This window comes from Odocoileus virginianus, chromosome 25 (assembly GCF_023699985.2).
Source record: "Odocoileus virginianus isolate 20LAN1187 ecotype Illinois chromosome 25, Ovbor_1.2, whole genome shotgun sequence".
In the NCBI taxonomy this organism is placed as follows: Eukaryota; Metazoa; Chordata; class Mammalia; order Artiodactyla; family Cervidae; genus Odocoileus; species Odocoileus virginianus.
The window spans coordinates 6220133-6236860 of record NC_069698.1 but is presented as its reverse complement, the minus strand read 5'-3'; the positions used below and the strand labels follow the sequence as shown (position 1 = coordinate 6236860).

The window sequence follows — 16728 nt, the reverse complement described above, 5'->3', positions numbered from 1 at the left end:
TAAAAACAAATCCTAAGGACAAGTATTCGGTACACATGGCAAGCATGGAACAGCGGAATACAAAATGCGGGAGGGCCAAGAAATAAAGCGTGACATGGCCCTAAAGCAGCAGTAACCCCCAACCACCGCATCCGTCTCCTGGATTAAGTGTCTCCCTAGCTCGGAGACCCGGATGCACGTGGCAGACACGGCCCGGTGCCCTTACACGTCATCACCACTCTACCTACACAGACGGCAAACAGGTGGCATATTACCTGCCGTGTCCTGACAAATCAGAGCAGAGGATCTCCGAGGCTGCTCAGGCCGAGTCTGAACTCAGCACGGATGAGGACCGTGACTGATAAGCCATGCCTGCCCGGAGTCAGAAGGAAGGCGGGCACCTTCGTACTGCGTGTGCCAACCCTTTCATACCACTCGTTGCCATTTCTCTCATTTTAAGAGCAAGTATCACTCAATCACTTCTGAGTGTATGCTGAATTTCACGTATCTTTTTACACAGAGAATAGCCTGACAGCTCAGAGTCCAGTTCTCTGGATCATTACATTTCTCGTTTGTTAATTACTCTTCTGGCCTTCTGGTTCACTGACAAGTCCCTGTGGGCTTGGTTACATAAACTGGGTAGTAGCATCCATTCCCAGTGAACTGACAAAGTTAATTTCCTGACAGCAGTATGGATAAGCAAACCCCACACTATGGTAAATTCACAAAGGTAATATCATCACTTCTAATTTTAACAATTTCCTTTCTTCAATTTTCTTCATGGATATGCTACCGCCAGTCTCAGATGATGTTTAATTCTATATGAAGGCTCTCACCATCTCTCATTTTTGGAGTTTAAAACCAGCAAGAGCACTGGAAGTAGTTTAGTTCTTTCTCTCCCAATGATTCCATCAGTCTTTCAACATTACTTATATCTTCATCTTTCTTTTGATTGATTCCAGCAGCTTTCTTTCTCAAACCCAAGCAAACTCAGTCATACCCTACTCGTGACAGCATCATTTTTTTTTTCATGTCCACACAACACGTGAAAAAAACCTAGTTTACCTTTCGAACATTTGCCAACCGATTCATCATCAAGGACTCTTCCCGGTCATCATCATCGTCCAAGTCCAACATCGGCATTCCAAAAGGGTCGATGATGCTACAGCACCTGGATCCTTCATCCCTCGGATCAAAGGGGTCCACAATGATGGGCTCCGTCCCTTTTATTTCGCAGCGACAGAATGGGCAACCCTGGCCGTCTGACTCCTGAACAAACACAAAAGTCATACTGATTGGGCTCTGTTCGAAAATAAAACAAAACAGACAGGGGCCAACCATATAAAAACTATACACAACTACAAAAAAAAGAAGTTGGGAAAAAAGAGGGTTTCGAGATAGGCAGTGGGGTTGTGGGAAGGTCAGTCTTGAAGGTGGTGGAGTAGAACACAGCCAACAAAATAAATGCTCATTATTTCAAATTTTCAAACAAAAATTTCTTTAACAAAACCTTTGATTTGCCAAAGAAAAAGAGCCTAGCTTTACTGAATGTTCATTTACAATTTTAATGTATCAAAACTTTATAGAGTCCTGCAGAAAACTGAAAATTGACTCATATCCTTCATTACCAAAAGGCAGCAGTCCTAATTAAACATTTGATAAAAAGGACATTTTGATCAAAATTTCCTTCATAAAAGAAGTGGAACAAACATTTGGAACAATACATTTCAAAATCAATTCTGAGAAAAGCTCCGGTGCACATCACTGTGGCTAATATTTCCACTATGACTGCTGAGGTCTTTTGAAGTCCTGATTTGTAAGCAATCAGTGGGGATCGCCCTGACACAGCCCATGTGGATGCAGTAACATGTGAGTTAACACAGTTTGCCCCTCATCTTGCTTCCAAACTAGATACTGCAAAAAAAAAAAAAAAAAATCTGTGCAAATACTTTGGGGCCAGAAACTCATTTATTAATTACTAACGTTTTCAAAAAATCTCCCAATTCCATTTTTAAAAGACAAACTACATTAAGAATTCACAATTGGTAGAAAAATGCAATGACTGTTTTCTCGCCCTGCAGATACGGCCGGCTTTTAGAGACCGATGGTATATGACATTTATCACTATCTTTTTGTTTCTGTATTACAGCCCAACTTTAAACAGTAAAAATGCAAGATCATATTAAAGGCAGAAATGGCATGAATGAGCATCATTTTAGAGATGAGACTATGAATAAAAAGGGCTAACATGTTTAAAGAAACCATTCGGTACTTAAGACTGTCCCATCTGCTTGGTACGACGGGAACTCGGTGATCGACCTGCCCTCCAGTGATGCTCTAAATCAATGGTGGATAACACTCTCACTCTCCTCTCACAGGACGAGTTAGGATACACTCTGTGTCAGATTCTGTGGTAGATTTATTCTGTGGTGGGTTTCTTCTCTCCCAAGCCTTACTCTGATTAACAAACCGAACATCTCCTTTCCCAAACAAATTGTCAAAACAAGAAAAACAAATGTTCGTTGGATTGGTTAATTAAAAAAAAAACTACAATTCTTTATTCATCTATTGCTTACATAATATAGGAAAGAAACTTGGAATGGTAAAAGAGTTGAAAAGATACAGACTGGTTATTACAAAATTCTCTGGTGGGTATGGCCACATGTGCTCAGGTCTTGTGGGCTTCAAGGCACTTCAATTATCTGCTTCATCATTTTACAGATAATAAAACTGTTACTTAATTCTCCCATCTTACATTGATATTTTCGAACACAGGAGCAAATATTTAAGGAAAACTCAACCTTTCTCCTATCTTTTGATAATAAGAACTATAAGTACACATTCAATATAGGTTATCATCCAGGTATAATCCCCTCATTATAAAAGGCAAAAGGGGTCCATATTGTGTGCCTGCAGGGAATTTTCCTACAGATTTACACAAGAAAATTTCAAATAGATAGTTCTAACATAAAAGAGCAAGATGCAAAAGAACTAATCTTCTCCGAGTCTTTAAAGCATGAATGATGGAAAGTGGTACTCTGGGCCCTAAGTAGAGTGATATAAATACAGTAATTAAAGCAGTATGGAACTGGCTTACAGAGACACATAGATCCCTAGAACAGAACAGAGCTTAGAAATGAACCCATGGATATATGGTCAATTAATTTATAACAAAGAAGCCAAGAATATACAGTGGGAAAAGGGCAGTCTCTTCAATAAACTGTGTTAGGATAACAGAGTTATGTGGCACAAATAAACTAATAAAAGTTGACTGTTACCTTATACTATATATAAAAATTAACTTAAAATGGATTAAAGAATTGAAAGTAAGAACTGAAACCATAAAACTTCCAGATAGAAGAAAATATAAGTGGTAAGCTCCTTGACATAGAACTTGGCGTGAATTTTTTAACCTGACACCAAAATTGAAAGCAGCAAAAGCAAAAACCAACAAGTGGGATTACATCAAACTCAAAAGGCTGGGCACGGCAAAGGAAACCATCAACAAGTGAAAAGATAACCTGCTGAATGGAAGGAAATATTTGCAAGTGACATCCAAAATATAAAAAGAACTCATACAACTCAACAGGAAACAAAAGACAAAAACAAACTACTAACAATCTGATGAAAAAATGGACAGATCTGAATAGACATTTTTTCAAAGACATACACATGGCAAACAAGTACATGAAATTCAGTGTTACTAATCATCAGGGAAATGCAAATCAAAACCACAGTGACATATCCCCTCACATCTCTGAGGTGGCTATTATCAAAAAGACTAGAAATAACAAGTGTCAGAGAGGAAGTGGACAAAGAAAACCCTGTGTACTGCTGACAGGAATGCAAATGAACGCAGGTACTATGGAAAACAGTATGGAGGGGCCTCAAAAAGTTAAAAATAGAACTGCCATACAATCCATCCAAACCCCACTTCTGGATGTTTACCTAGAGAAAATGAAAACACTAATTAGGAAAGATAGATGTACATCCTGAGTTCACTGCAGCATTACTTATAGCAGCAAAGATATGGAAACAACCTAAGTGTCCTTCAGTGGATAAAAACTGTGGTATGTACATACAATGGAATATAATTTGGCCATAAAATAGAATGAAATCTTGCTATTTGCCACAAGATGGGTGGACCTGAAGGGCATTATGTAAGACATAAACCACAGAAAGACAAATATAGTATGATCTCTGTTGCACGTGAAATCTAAAAATCAATTAATTCAAAAGAAAAGTAAGTTCAGATAAAGAGAACAGATTGGTAGTTGCCAGGGCTGAGAGTGGGTGATGGGGGGAGTAGGTTGTAGGAGAAATGGGTGTACAGCGTTTTTCTTTAGTTTTACTTAGTGGCATTAGCTTACTTAAACAATTAAAGTATAAAAGAGCTGATGTTCCCTGTGTCTTTAATGTATGAAGAGTGGAAAGCAATACTCTGGGGCCTAGGTAGACACTTCATTCATTTAGACGTTTTTTAAAAAGTATTAGAAATTTCCAAACATAAACAGAAGCACAGAGAAAAGTGTAATAAATCTGTATGCACCTATCTCCCAACTTCAACAATTATCAACTAATGCTGAATCCTGTTTCAGCTATATGTTCACTTGCTCCCTCCACCCCTGGATAATTCTGAAGTAAATCCTACATGTCACATGAAGTGAAGTGAAGTCGGTCAGTCATGTCCGACTCTTTGTGACCCCATGGACTGTAGCCTACCAGGCTCCTCTGTTCATGGGATTTTCCAGGCAAGGGTACTGGAGTGGGTTGCCATTTCCTTCTCCAAGCGATATACCCAACCCAGGGATCCAACCTGGGTCTCCCACATTGCAGGCAGACGCTTTATCACCTGAGCCACCAGGGAAGTCCTGGCGACATGGCTTATACGTCACATAAATCATTTGTGTTTTAGTATAAGCACCTAAAAAACAGAAAGTCTTTTAAGACCTAACATATGGTTACCATAACTACAATTAATCTATCCAATCTAAATAATTAAAATCATATTACTTTTGAGCACAGTGGCTAGAATGAATAAGCAACTGCATTCCCCTACACAGGCTTCCTTAGAACCTCCAAGGTCAGTTTGCATGTTGTCTGGTTAAAGACAGCTTCCAGTTTATGTGATCTATTTCCTGATAAAGGATAACTGAAAAGACTGTGTTTGGAAAGAGGAGAAAGTGATATGCAATTACAGTATTTTGATGTTACAAGAAAAAGACTGGGAACAGTTCATCTAAAACTGAACTTAGGTTTTTGGCCATCTCTCCTACCTTCAAGTATAATGCTATGCAAATACTTATGTAAGAGTAGCTGCTTTATGGGTATATGTCACAAAATATATTTTCTGTTAAGCTTTATCTTTGTTGAGAGTTTACACTACTTACTAGGATCAAAATTCAGCTGCAATGTACTTCAATTTTCGTTTGCAAACATAGATCACACAACTTGCCTCTTCCAAAATGATTTCATCCACTACTTTCTCTACAAACTGACTACTGTCATATGAAAATTAGGTTTGACCATATTCTCAAATTTGGTACTCAAATTCTCAAATTTTGGTGCTATTTTAGTACTTCACCCTTGTTTCTATCAGATGGTTGATTAAACACAAAGAGTGTCTTCAACAGACATAAAAATGATCAGAATTGCACCTTGATAATTAAAATAACGTTTCTGTCAACATACACTTGATGTAAGATGGTAGAACATATGTTAATGAAGAAGAACCAATAAATAACTCTTCCTATCAGCTCCAAAAAATTCATATTCTGAGAAAGTTAAGAGGAAGTACTTGGACTCCATCCATTCTGATTTACTCAGTAGATTTCACTTCCTCAAATAAATCCTCCCAAACCAAAAGAGACAGAAAGTTAACAGCCAGTTCTACATCATCTGAAACTAACTATGTAAGATGCTCATGAAAAAATACTAAGATTCACCTGGCAACAATAAATACTGTAAGTTTATATATCAGTCACCTTCCATATTCTTTGTTTAAATATTGTTCAGATCTATATTATCTCTTACATACTTCCTTTTATTTTTTTAAAGATAAATATAACATACAGTACAATTTATTTTGCACTCTGGATGATTATTTGGAGGCATACTTTAGAGTCAATCACTTCATGCCTTCCTGAAAATACAGTATAAAGTGAGGGTCCTAGAAAATACACAGTACTTCATGAGTCCCCTTTTGGAGTGGGCGTTTCATATTTTTACTGGTTTTATGTGTGTGTCTGTTTCCCACCTCAGTAACTTCTAATGCATATTACCGTGCTATACTTCACACAGATTAGAAGTTAATAAATCTTTTTTTAAAACATGAAACAACTATAAACAAATAACTAACTAACTAGATAAATACACATACATATACTGACAGTACCTTGGGTCCAGGCTAAGCATTTTCAGAGCACAATATATCTCACAAAAACTCAGCAAATTCTTGTTATAAAGAATGGGGGCTTCCCTGGTAGGTCAGTGGTAAAGAATCTGCCTACCAATGCAGGAGACATGGGTTCAAAGCCTGGTCTGGGAAGATCCCACACAGTGCGGGGCAAGCAGGCCCACGCACAACTGCTGAGCTTGCGCTCTAGAGCCCAGGCACTGCCACAGCTGAAGTCCACACGCCCAGACCCCCATCCTCGGCGACGAGAGCAGCCACGGCGGTCAGAAGCCTGTGTGCCACGAGCACAGAGCAGCCTGCACTCGCCACCACTGGAGTCAGAGCCCGTGGAGGAACAAAGACCTAAGACAGCCACAGATAAAGAACTAAAATTATTTTTAAAAAGAATGAACGAGGAAGCAAACAGACTCTCCCTGCAGCCAAAGCCCAGGGAGTCTGAAACTACTGGACCAACTGTGCCCGGGCCTGCAGGAGACGCCCCGGGGCCTGGCGCGGCTTGCCGCTGGTCCCCGTGCCGTGGACTCCCGCCTGCACCTCCGCGCCAGAGGCCTTGCAGAGATTACATCTAGCATCCTGGCTGTTTTCGAGGATGGCTACAAGAGACAGTCACTGGTCTCCACAGAGCACTGCGCAGGATTCTCTGAGCTGTACAAGGTCACCAGGAACCCAGGGGCTTCGGGGCTGTCTTCCCTTCTCAGCGCATTTCTGGCGTCCACCTAAGGAGACTCCTTGCCAGCCCTGATACACTCGGAAGTTAAACAGAGAATCCACTACATATATTCTTGAAAATTTTCATCGTATATGTTAGAGACTTATCAAATAAGCGAAAAATTTGAAGGGATCAAGCCCCGAGCCTTTGGAGTGTGAGCACTGACACCGAGACCCTGGACACCAGGGAACTGACCCTGGGGGCATCAGACAGTGGGAACTCACACAAGAGGAAACCACCGGAACACAAGACCGGCATCACCCAACCACCAGCAGCACCCTGTGCAGGACGCCTCGTCCAAACAACAGGCAAAGCAAAAACACAAACCAGTCATCCGCAGACAGGAGTACCCCCTCACTCAGCCTTGCCCATCAGAGGAACAAATGAACAAAAACTTAGTACAAATCTCACCCCACAAGAAGCTTACACAAACCACTGGACCAACCTTAGGAGCACAAACACCAACAGGAAGGAAGAATTCAACCTTGAAGCCTGGGAAAAGGAGACTTCAAACATAAGTTAAAAAAAAAATAATGAAAAGGCAGAGAAATACTACAAAAATGAAGGAACAAACTAGAAACACAGAAGTACAAATAAATGAAGAGGAAAGAGGCAAATTACCTGAAAAAGAATTCAGGAAAATGATAGTAAAGATGATCAAAAACTTTGAAAGCAAAATGGAGAAAATGCAAGAATCAATTAACAAAGACCTAGAAGAATTAACGGAGAAGGCAATGGCAACCCACTCCAGTACTCTTGCCTGGAACATCCCATGGACGGAGAAGCCTGGTAGGCTGCAGTCCATGGGGTCGTGAAGAGTGAGACACGACTGAAGTGACTTAGCAGCAGCAGCAGAAGAATTAAAGAATAAACATGCAGAGACAAAAAACACAATTACAGAAATTAAAAATACTCTTATCCTTTTCCACCAGAGGTCAAACAGAATAAAAACCACAATCACAGAAAACTAACCAATCTGATCACATGGACCACAACTTTGTCTAACTCAAGAAACTATGAGTCATGACATGTAGGGCCACCCAAGATGGATGGGTCATGGTGGAGAGTTCTGATTAAACGTAAAAGCTTTTGCATAGCAAAGGAAACTATAAGCAAGGTGAAAAGACAACCTTCAGAATGGGTGAAAATAATAGCAAATGAAACAAATGACAAAGGATAAATTTCCAAAATATACAAGCAGCTCATACAACTCAATACTAGAAAAACAACAACCCAATCAAAAAGGGGGAAAAAGACCTAAACAGACATTATTCTCCAAAGAAGACATACAGATGGCTAACAGACACATGAAAAGATGCTTAACACTGCTCATTATTAGAGAAATGCAAATCAAAACCACAATGAGATATCACCTCACACCAGTCAGAATGGCCATCATCAAAAAGTCTACGAACAATAAATGCTGGAGAGGGTGTAGAGAAAAGGGAACCCTCTTCCACTGTTCATGGGAATGTAAATTGATACAGCCACTATGGAATATGGTATGGAGATTCCTTAAAAAACTAGGAATAAAACCACCATATAACTGAGCAATCCCATTCCTAGGTATACACCCTGAGGAAACCAGGGTTGAAAAAGACTCATGTATCCCATTGTTCACTGCAGCACTATTTACAATAGCTAGAACATGGAAATAACCTAGATGTCCATCAATATATGAACAGATACAGAAGTCGTGGTACATACACACAATGGGATATTACTCAGCCATAAAAAGGAACACACTTGAGTCAGTTCTGATGAGGTGGATAAACCTAGAACCTATTATACAGAGTGAAGTGAGTCAGAAAGAGAAAGATAAATATTATATTCTAACGCACATATATGGAATAGAGAAAAATGGTACTGAAGAATTTATTCACAGGGCAGCAATGGAGAAAAAAGTATAGAGAACAGACTTATGGACATGGGGAGAGGGGAGGAGAGGGTGAGATGGATGGAAAGAGTAACATGGAAGCTTATATTATCATATGTAAAATAGACAGCCTACGGGAATTTTCTGTATGTCTCAGGAAACTCACACAGGGGTTCTGTATCAACCTAGAGGGGTGGGATGGGGAGGGAGACGGGAGGGAGGTTCAAAAGGGAGGGGTATATGTACACCTATGGCTGATTCATGTTGAGGTCTGACAGAAAACAGCATAATTCTGTAAAGCAATTATCCTTCAATGAAAAAATAAATTAAAAAACAAACAAAAAGAATAAATGAGATCAATTAATGATGATATTAGAAGTAACAGAGAGAGAGATCTTTAGTTTTGATGTTCTTTTATGACAGGGCAAGGGGAAATGACATTGATGAATCTAGACCCTTCTTGTTTTAATTTGGGAGGCCCATGGACACAGTGAATCAGGAAAGAAGCACAGACATTCTGATCAGGAGGCTTGGACTAGAATCCTACACCCACAAATTCCAGCTGTGTGACACTGGGTAAGCCATTTCATCTTATTTGTTGGGTATCATGAAAGAATGCACATTTTAAGGGATATCTGAAAGGTAAAGTAAGAAAAATTAATTCAAAGATTTCCAAGTGCAATGAAAATCCTGGTTGCTATAATTACTACAAAAATAGTCTCAGGAACAAAAGCAAAGAGGTAAGATAGCTGAGGAAACATACCACAGCCATTACATGACTCTCAAAGTGAAAGAGGAGTTTCAGCATTTTATCATGTCCTAAGTACTTATAGTACTAAGTCTACGAAGTTTCACTGAAGCTAGAAATTTGAAGCCTGGTTGCTTTTGAAGGAAGATATATTAAAAGATTATTTCTTAGTGCCTTGAATGTGGTCCTCTGAGCTGACTTCTCACCTCTCACTTACCTATTTCTTCCCCAATAATGCTCTCTAAATATGGGACATATGTAAACCTCTTTAATCACATGTCATGTTAAAATCAGAGCTTATCAACTTTCATCTATTGACTTTGTATGAAGCATTTTGAATATTCCAATATCTTTCCTCCAAATTATTTTGAAAAAATATGCAGGAGGAATAACTAGAAGAAAAAAATAATTTTATTTTTAACTGAATTAAAGTCCTTGGCAGTAATTAAAATCAAGGCTGCATATCCAGCTGGCATATACATATATCCATTTTTTATTTTGGAAGGAAAATCTGAAGAACATGGTTTACAGTCTCTCCTGTTCATGAGCTCAGAAGATATTTTCTACATTCCTGAAAGGTGTAATCGAATAAAAACAGTTCCTTAGTTGACACCTTATGTAGTAACCCTACGACATCACTTCCACATAATGTGCTATGACAAAAAAGAAGACATGGAGGAGTTCAGGGTAAAGAAGAAAATGTTTTGTTAATGTTCGTGGAACGGTGTGGAGGTGAAAGAAAACTCTCCCAAGTTTCATTGCCAAGGACAGAATAGAAATGCCTCACCCACAGTGATACTGCTTCAAAGAATGCCTCTAGAGAGGTGATTACTCAAGCTTACTTAGTATTCTGGGCAAACTCAGGCTTGCTTATTCAATTTATTAAATAACACAGATGTTTCAGAAGGAGAAAAAAGTATCTGACACCTCTTTGGAGGCATGACTAATGGGCCATTATGACAGCAATTAGAGGAACCACTTGCAGCTTGAAACAACTGACTGACACTTCTACTGTGCATGTCTTAGATTTCCATTAATTACATAAACTTTAAGTCTCCAATGAATTTCAATTAAACCAAAGTAGGGCATCAAGTGGAGGGAAAAGTTAGTGAAGAACGACTTGCTAAAGACGCACAATGGTTGAACACAACATGTTTTATGGTCTGGGTTTAATATTTCCTATTGGACTCTGACTGATTTATCAGAGCTTCTTGGCAGACACGCAGCTTTTAAAATCCTTTTCATGTCAGTACACTCAACCAAAGTAGCAGAAAGGAACAAAAATATTTCCCATCCATAATTAAATTTGAAAGATAACAGGATATTCATTTCAAGTGATTATTAGTACTGTGCCCCTCCATAAAATTTTTAGATTTAATTTTAACTTCTTGTGGACTGGGTCTTTAGTACAGAACCTGGGACAGAGAAGATGCTCAAAGATTGTTTCCTAAATAAATAACAATGGATTTGAGATACTAGAGAATGATGGATGTCATTCCGTGTCAGCTTGTACCAAGCAAGTTATGGGATATCAAATTATTCTTGTGCACAATTAAGTCTGAAAACTCAATTTTTTCTCTCATAGAAAAAACAAACAAGTATAGAGAAACAAAAATCCTGCCTTTAAAGTCACAAAACACATTCTAGCCCTTTACCATTTTGAATAAGGAAAAAGTTAAAAAAAAAAAAAAAAGACACATAATTACTACATGTACTCATAACATGCACACATAACATGTACATAATGTTATGTACACATAACATTTCCAATTACATCTACAAGCTTATATACAATGTTTGACAGCACAGTATAGAACTATAGAAAAGTCCCATGCTTGTGTTCATTTGTCCTCATTTTGACAATCAATTAGGTTAAATTCAGTGAGCAGCTAACTCATGTGAGGATTTAGTACAGCTGATGTTTGTTAACTGTTTTAACTAGATTCACTGTATAAGACCTTTGTTTCTATTAAATAACAGGGGTATTTTGCAATAATGTGTTTAAAAGATTGTCAAATACTGCAGTCCATACAAAACTATGAAAGCTGTCAAAACAGATTTTTTGGTTGGCAGGAAGAGGCACTGAGTGAAATCTATATGTACATGTAGAAACATTCAGGTTATCCAAAAGTGGAAACGTTCACAAGTTGAAGCTTCTTAAATGACTAAATTCCCATTGAGATACAGACTATTGAATATCACTTTGAAATTCTCAAATGCTGACCCAACAACAGTTCTCTTCGGAGTAGAGAAAACTTGAACCAGAGATCCCCGTGCATGTCTACTGGTGTTAAAAAAGCAATAAATAGAAACTTGGTCTTCCTGGCTATAGGTTTAGTACCAATAATATTGCCAGCAATATAAAAAAGTGCAAAAAAACAAAATGTGAAGTGTTGAAGGGAATTACTCAGCAGCTAGTGAATGGAACAAATGAAGCTGAAGCTTGAAATTCTTAGAATTCATTCACAGATCTTGCGCATGCTAAAGAGTCTTTGAAAAGACTACAGATACATTTCAGAAGAGAAATGGACAGAACTGAGACACTACAAAGGCTTTTAGACAATTGATCTTCAATGTATTTTACCTTGTTGTCATCTTAGTTCTGGGCATCCCAGGTGATGCTAGTCGTTAAGAATCTGCCTGCCAAAGCAAGAGACGTAACAGACACTGGTTCAATCCTAGGTTGGGAAGATCCCCTGGAGGAGGACATGGCAACCCACTCCAGTATTCTTCCCTAGGAAATCCCATGGACGAGGAGTCTGGCAGGCTACAGTTCACGGGGCTGCAACGTGGCTTCCCTTGTGGCTCAGCTAGTAAAGACTCCGCCTGCGATGTGGTTCGATCCCTGGGTTGAGAAGATCCCCTAGAGAAGGGAAAGGCTACCCACTCCAGTAGTCTGGCCTGGAGAATTCGATGGACCATATAGTCCATGGGGTCGCAAAGAGTTGGACATGACCGAAAGACTTTCCCTTTTCACTATAAGACTAAACAAGAACAACATGCAGATAACACAGACATATACAAAAATGTATCAGAAAAATACTTATCATTAACCATCCTGTGTGGGAAGAATTTTAAAGATGCTAAAATACTGCCTTTGCATATTTTTCATTAACCTATATACAAAATTCTATGATTATATTAGGATAATAATATTATTCACTAGGGACATGGGTGATTTACTTTGATTATTTCAACTTTCTAAGCACTTTTGAATTTGTCAATTTTGTTTTTTACAACTTAACTACTACTTTATTACTACTTTTCACATAGCTGCTCCTAAAATTTTACTCAGAGACAATTTTTAGCACTTGACAATTTATGTACTTCTTCAATTTCTAAAAGTAAAACTAAGAAGTACTAAAGAGTTTAAAAAAAGAGAAAAAATTTCAAATATTAACAATTACAAATTGACTGAACCTACCTTAATATAAGGCCATTAGAGCTATATGAAAAATCACAAAGAGAATCAAGTAACTGATTAGCTACAAGCAAGAGGAGCTGTACCATTTGGAGACTACAGAACAAAATACAGAAAAGCTGTGGTGATGTAAAGGGCGAAGGATTAGTAACACAGCCATGACAACCTGGAAATACCCCTGTGTCCTGGCACATCATCAATCTATTGCAAGCAGTGCACAGACTCACTACAGTAAACACATATCACTGGCCCTGGAGTTCTAAAAGCTTAATCTCTTTTAAGAAGAATACAGAAACTAAAATAAGTAAAACCTCTCTGTTTTACATTCAGCTCTACTCTGTCACTTACTCTGAGCCACACGGCAAACAGCTATTTTGTATGACCCTATAAGTGATCATCTTTACTAACCAAAGGTTTCCGCCAACATAGTGGGAACTTCCTCTGAACTTCCAAACGCTACATAAGTTTCAAGATGAAGACACTAGGTCCTGCAATAGGTCTGTATTTCTATGCTCCAAGCCCAGGACCCCAGAGAAGGGGCTGAAGTACGCCGGCCATCTGTGGAGGCAGAGTACGGGGAGTCTGTACCAGCCTAAAATTCTGGCTTTCTTCAGGAAGAACAGCAAACTTGGACTTCCTTCACACCTGTAAGAACCCTACTGCTGCCCTGAGAACGTAACTCAATCTAAAGGGCTTGACAGACATATCCGGCCTCTGTCAGCTTAATACTCGCCCTGAAATGCTTAAAGGGTTTCAGGTAAAGCAAATAATCTTAAAGCGGTTCCCTCCCTGTCAGCCAGGCACTGAGTCAATAACATCTCTATGATATTTTCTACTGATATATTTGAAATCCATTTGCAAGTTGACAGTTTTGCCTTCTACCTGTGTAACTAAAGTTATTGAAACATTTGTTTTTTAAAAAAAGGCACTGCAATGTCTGCAGAACTATTGTTTGCTAACATAACAGCAGTCAACTAACTGTATGCTGAGAATCTGCTGATGCCATACGGGGCGTTGCTTTTCCTCCGACCTCCCCCTGCACTACACAAAATTCACAAGCATCATAAAGGGATAAAGGGAAATGAGAGCAAGGAAAACCTCAGGTAAAATAGAGATCAAATGCATGCTGAAAGAGAGCCATGTAGGGAGGTTGAAATCTTTACCAACGAAGGAAAGATGTCTGGGAGCTCAGACGTGGCTCTGTAAATGTAAATCAACTGTAATTCACTTCCTAGTTCTTCCTCTTTTTCTTCATCCATTTTTAAAAGTCTCCCAAAGGTAGAAAGAGGCCCTCTTCATAAGGATGTGAAAATCATTAATATTCTATCATCAAGTAATGAGCTCAACAAACATCAATACTCCTATGAGTTTGCACTGCCCTGTCCGGATCCCCTGAGGCCATCCTTCCTGGGGAAATACACAGGTTCTGGGCTGGAGAGAAGGTTCAGGAATACGGATGCTCATGATAACGCTCAATTGCAAATTTTTTTAAAGGCTTGGAAGTTTAATGATTTGTTTTCTAAATCCGATCAACAATACTGACTTCAATACTGACTGTGTTAAAACACAGTAGTTAAAAAAGTGTTTGAGCAAAATATTCTGTGAATCCTCCAATACTCAAAACTAGAAATCTGTCCAAAGATCTATTTTAAAATCTCTAACCTTTATTATAGATCAAGAAATATTTTAAAGAAGCCCTTGGGGAAACCAATTATTTTCTAGGTCGTATTCTAAAACATCAAATCAATTTATATTTATTGAATGCCTACAGAATGGAAGGCAGCTTGCCTTAGATTCTGTTGCTGTAAACTGGAAAATTTAGTGACTATGGGAACTAAAGACATTTGGGAAACTTTCTGTCTGATGCTCCTGTTTTAGCCTTACAGAGCAATTGGGAGACATACGTGAGACAGGAGCCATACCCTTCTCAAGAGAAGTGTTGAAACATCAACGTAAGATTTATCTACTAGGGTTTACTATGCTTGAGAATCTGATCTACTATAAATAGAATCTGAGCTACAATAAATAAATATGGTTAGTTTGCAACATTGGTAAGTGATATTCTGAAATCAAGTGTTATAGAAGCAGAACTACTTATGATTAATACTGTAAGATTAAGTTATATTAATTTTATATATTAAATAATAGTGAAAGAAAAGGGCTTCTTTGGAAGCTCAGCTGGTAAAGAATCCACTTGCAGTGCAGGAGGCCCCAGTTCGATTCCTGGGCTGGGAACATCCCCTGGAGAAGGGACAGGCCACCCACTCCAGAATTCTTGGGCTTCCCTGATAGCTCAGCTGGTAAAGAATCCACTTGCAGTGCAGGAGGCCCCAGTTCGATTCCTGGGCTGGGAACATCCCCTGGAGAAGGGACAGGCCACCCACTCCAGAATTCTTGGGCTTCCCTGGTGGCTCAGGTGGTGAAGAGTCCGCCTGCAATGCGGGAGAGCCGGTACAAGCCGTGGGTTGGAAAGACCCCCCGGAGGAGGGCATGGCAACCCGCTCCAGTATTCTTGGCTGGAGCATCCCCATGGACAGAGGAGCCTGGTGGGCTGCAGTTCACGGGGTCACAAAGAGTCGGACACGGCTGACGACTAGGCACAGCACAGCACAAAGAAAGCATGAAAACCCAACAAAGCGTCAAATCGTGTACGCAAAAAACTCAAACATGGGGTTTTTAAAAAGACAACCATTCAAACAGACACGTGTGATTTTTGAATCCTTAAAGATGAAGAAAACTGAAAAAAGACATAGTCATAGGGAGTACAAGGAAGACATCAACGTAACCAGTGAAATCTTGACTATACCTGCCAGGCGGTGAGACAAGAGGTGCACATCAGGTGCCCACAAGGCTCGATCTTGACGTCCTTGTCGTTCTCAGCACAGATCTTACAGAGCTGGAAAGTGGAACCCATCTCACAGTATAACTCATATTGTTCCTGGAATTGGGGGAGCACAAAAGGCAACCTTAATGTATTTTTTTGCATGAACTGATAATACTGAATTTTCTTAAATACCATGACTTACAGTAAATTCCTCACACCTGACCCTGTCAGATCAAACTGCCATTTAAGATATATTTTAAATTGGTAGTCACAATTTGGTTTATAAAATTTAAAAGATTTTATCTGCAACTGCATAAGCTTTTTTAATACTTTGGATTATTTAACATTTTGTACTGTTCCTTTAGTAAGGTACCTGCATCAACAGGGTGATTTAAGAGACAAACGTATGGTCTTAAATGCAATAAAAAACAATACTTTTCTCTGTAAATACCACATACTCATCTAATTTTAATGTCAAAATTGCAATACAGCTGACAATTTTACTTCTTAGACATCTATTTCAGAAATTTCAGGACGGAAAATTTGCCAAGGGCTTTCTGCATGCTATGTACTGATGTCCACATTTATTATGTCATATAATCTCCAAAGTATAAGAAGATACACTGAATTTAAAAAAATCCTGAGGCTCAGTAGTATAAATTATTTTCCTCAAATTCTATACTAAACCCCTATTTGCATACTCTTTTCCCAGTCTAACATGATCAAAAACCTAATCATTTCAGCTATCAAAAATTG

The 16728-nt window shown here is 38.9% G+C and overlaps 1 protein-coding gene across 8 annotated transcripts in view; it reads right to left on the bottom strand.

The window, feature by feature from the left end:
* CBLB (Cbl proto-oncogene B) overlaps window positions 1-16728 on the bottom strand; it is a 210177-nt gene that overhangs the window by 67972 nt on the left and 125477 nt on the right. For all 8 annotated transcript variants that reach the window (XM_020897518.2, XM_020897522.2, XM_020897523.2 and 5 more), the window contains 2 exons: window positions 15955-16086; window positions 1045-1248 (listed from right to left, as the gene is read on the bottom strand). In XM_020897518.2, coding sequence (XP_020753177.1) covers window positions 1045-1248; window positions 15955-16086 — 336 coding nt within the window. The remainder of the gene's footprint in view (window positions 1-1044; window positions 1249-15954; window positions 16087-16728) is intronic.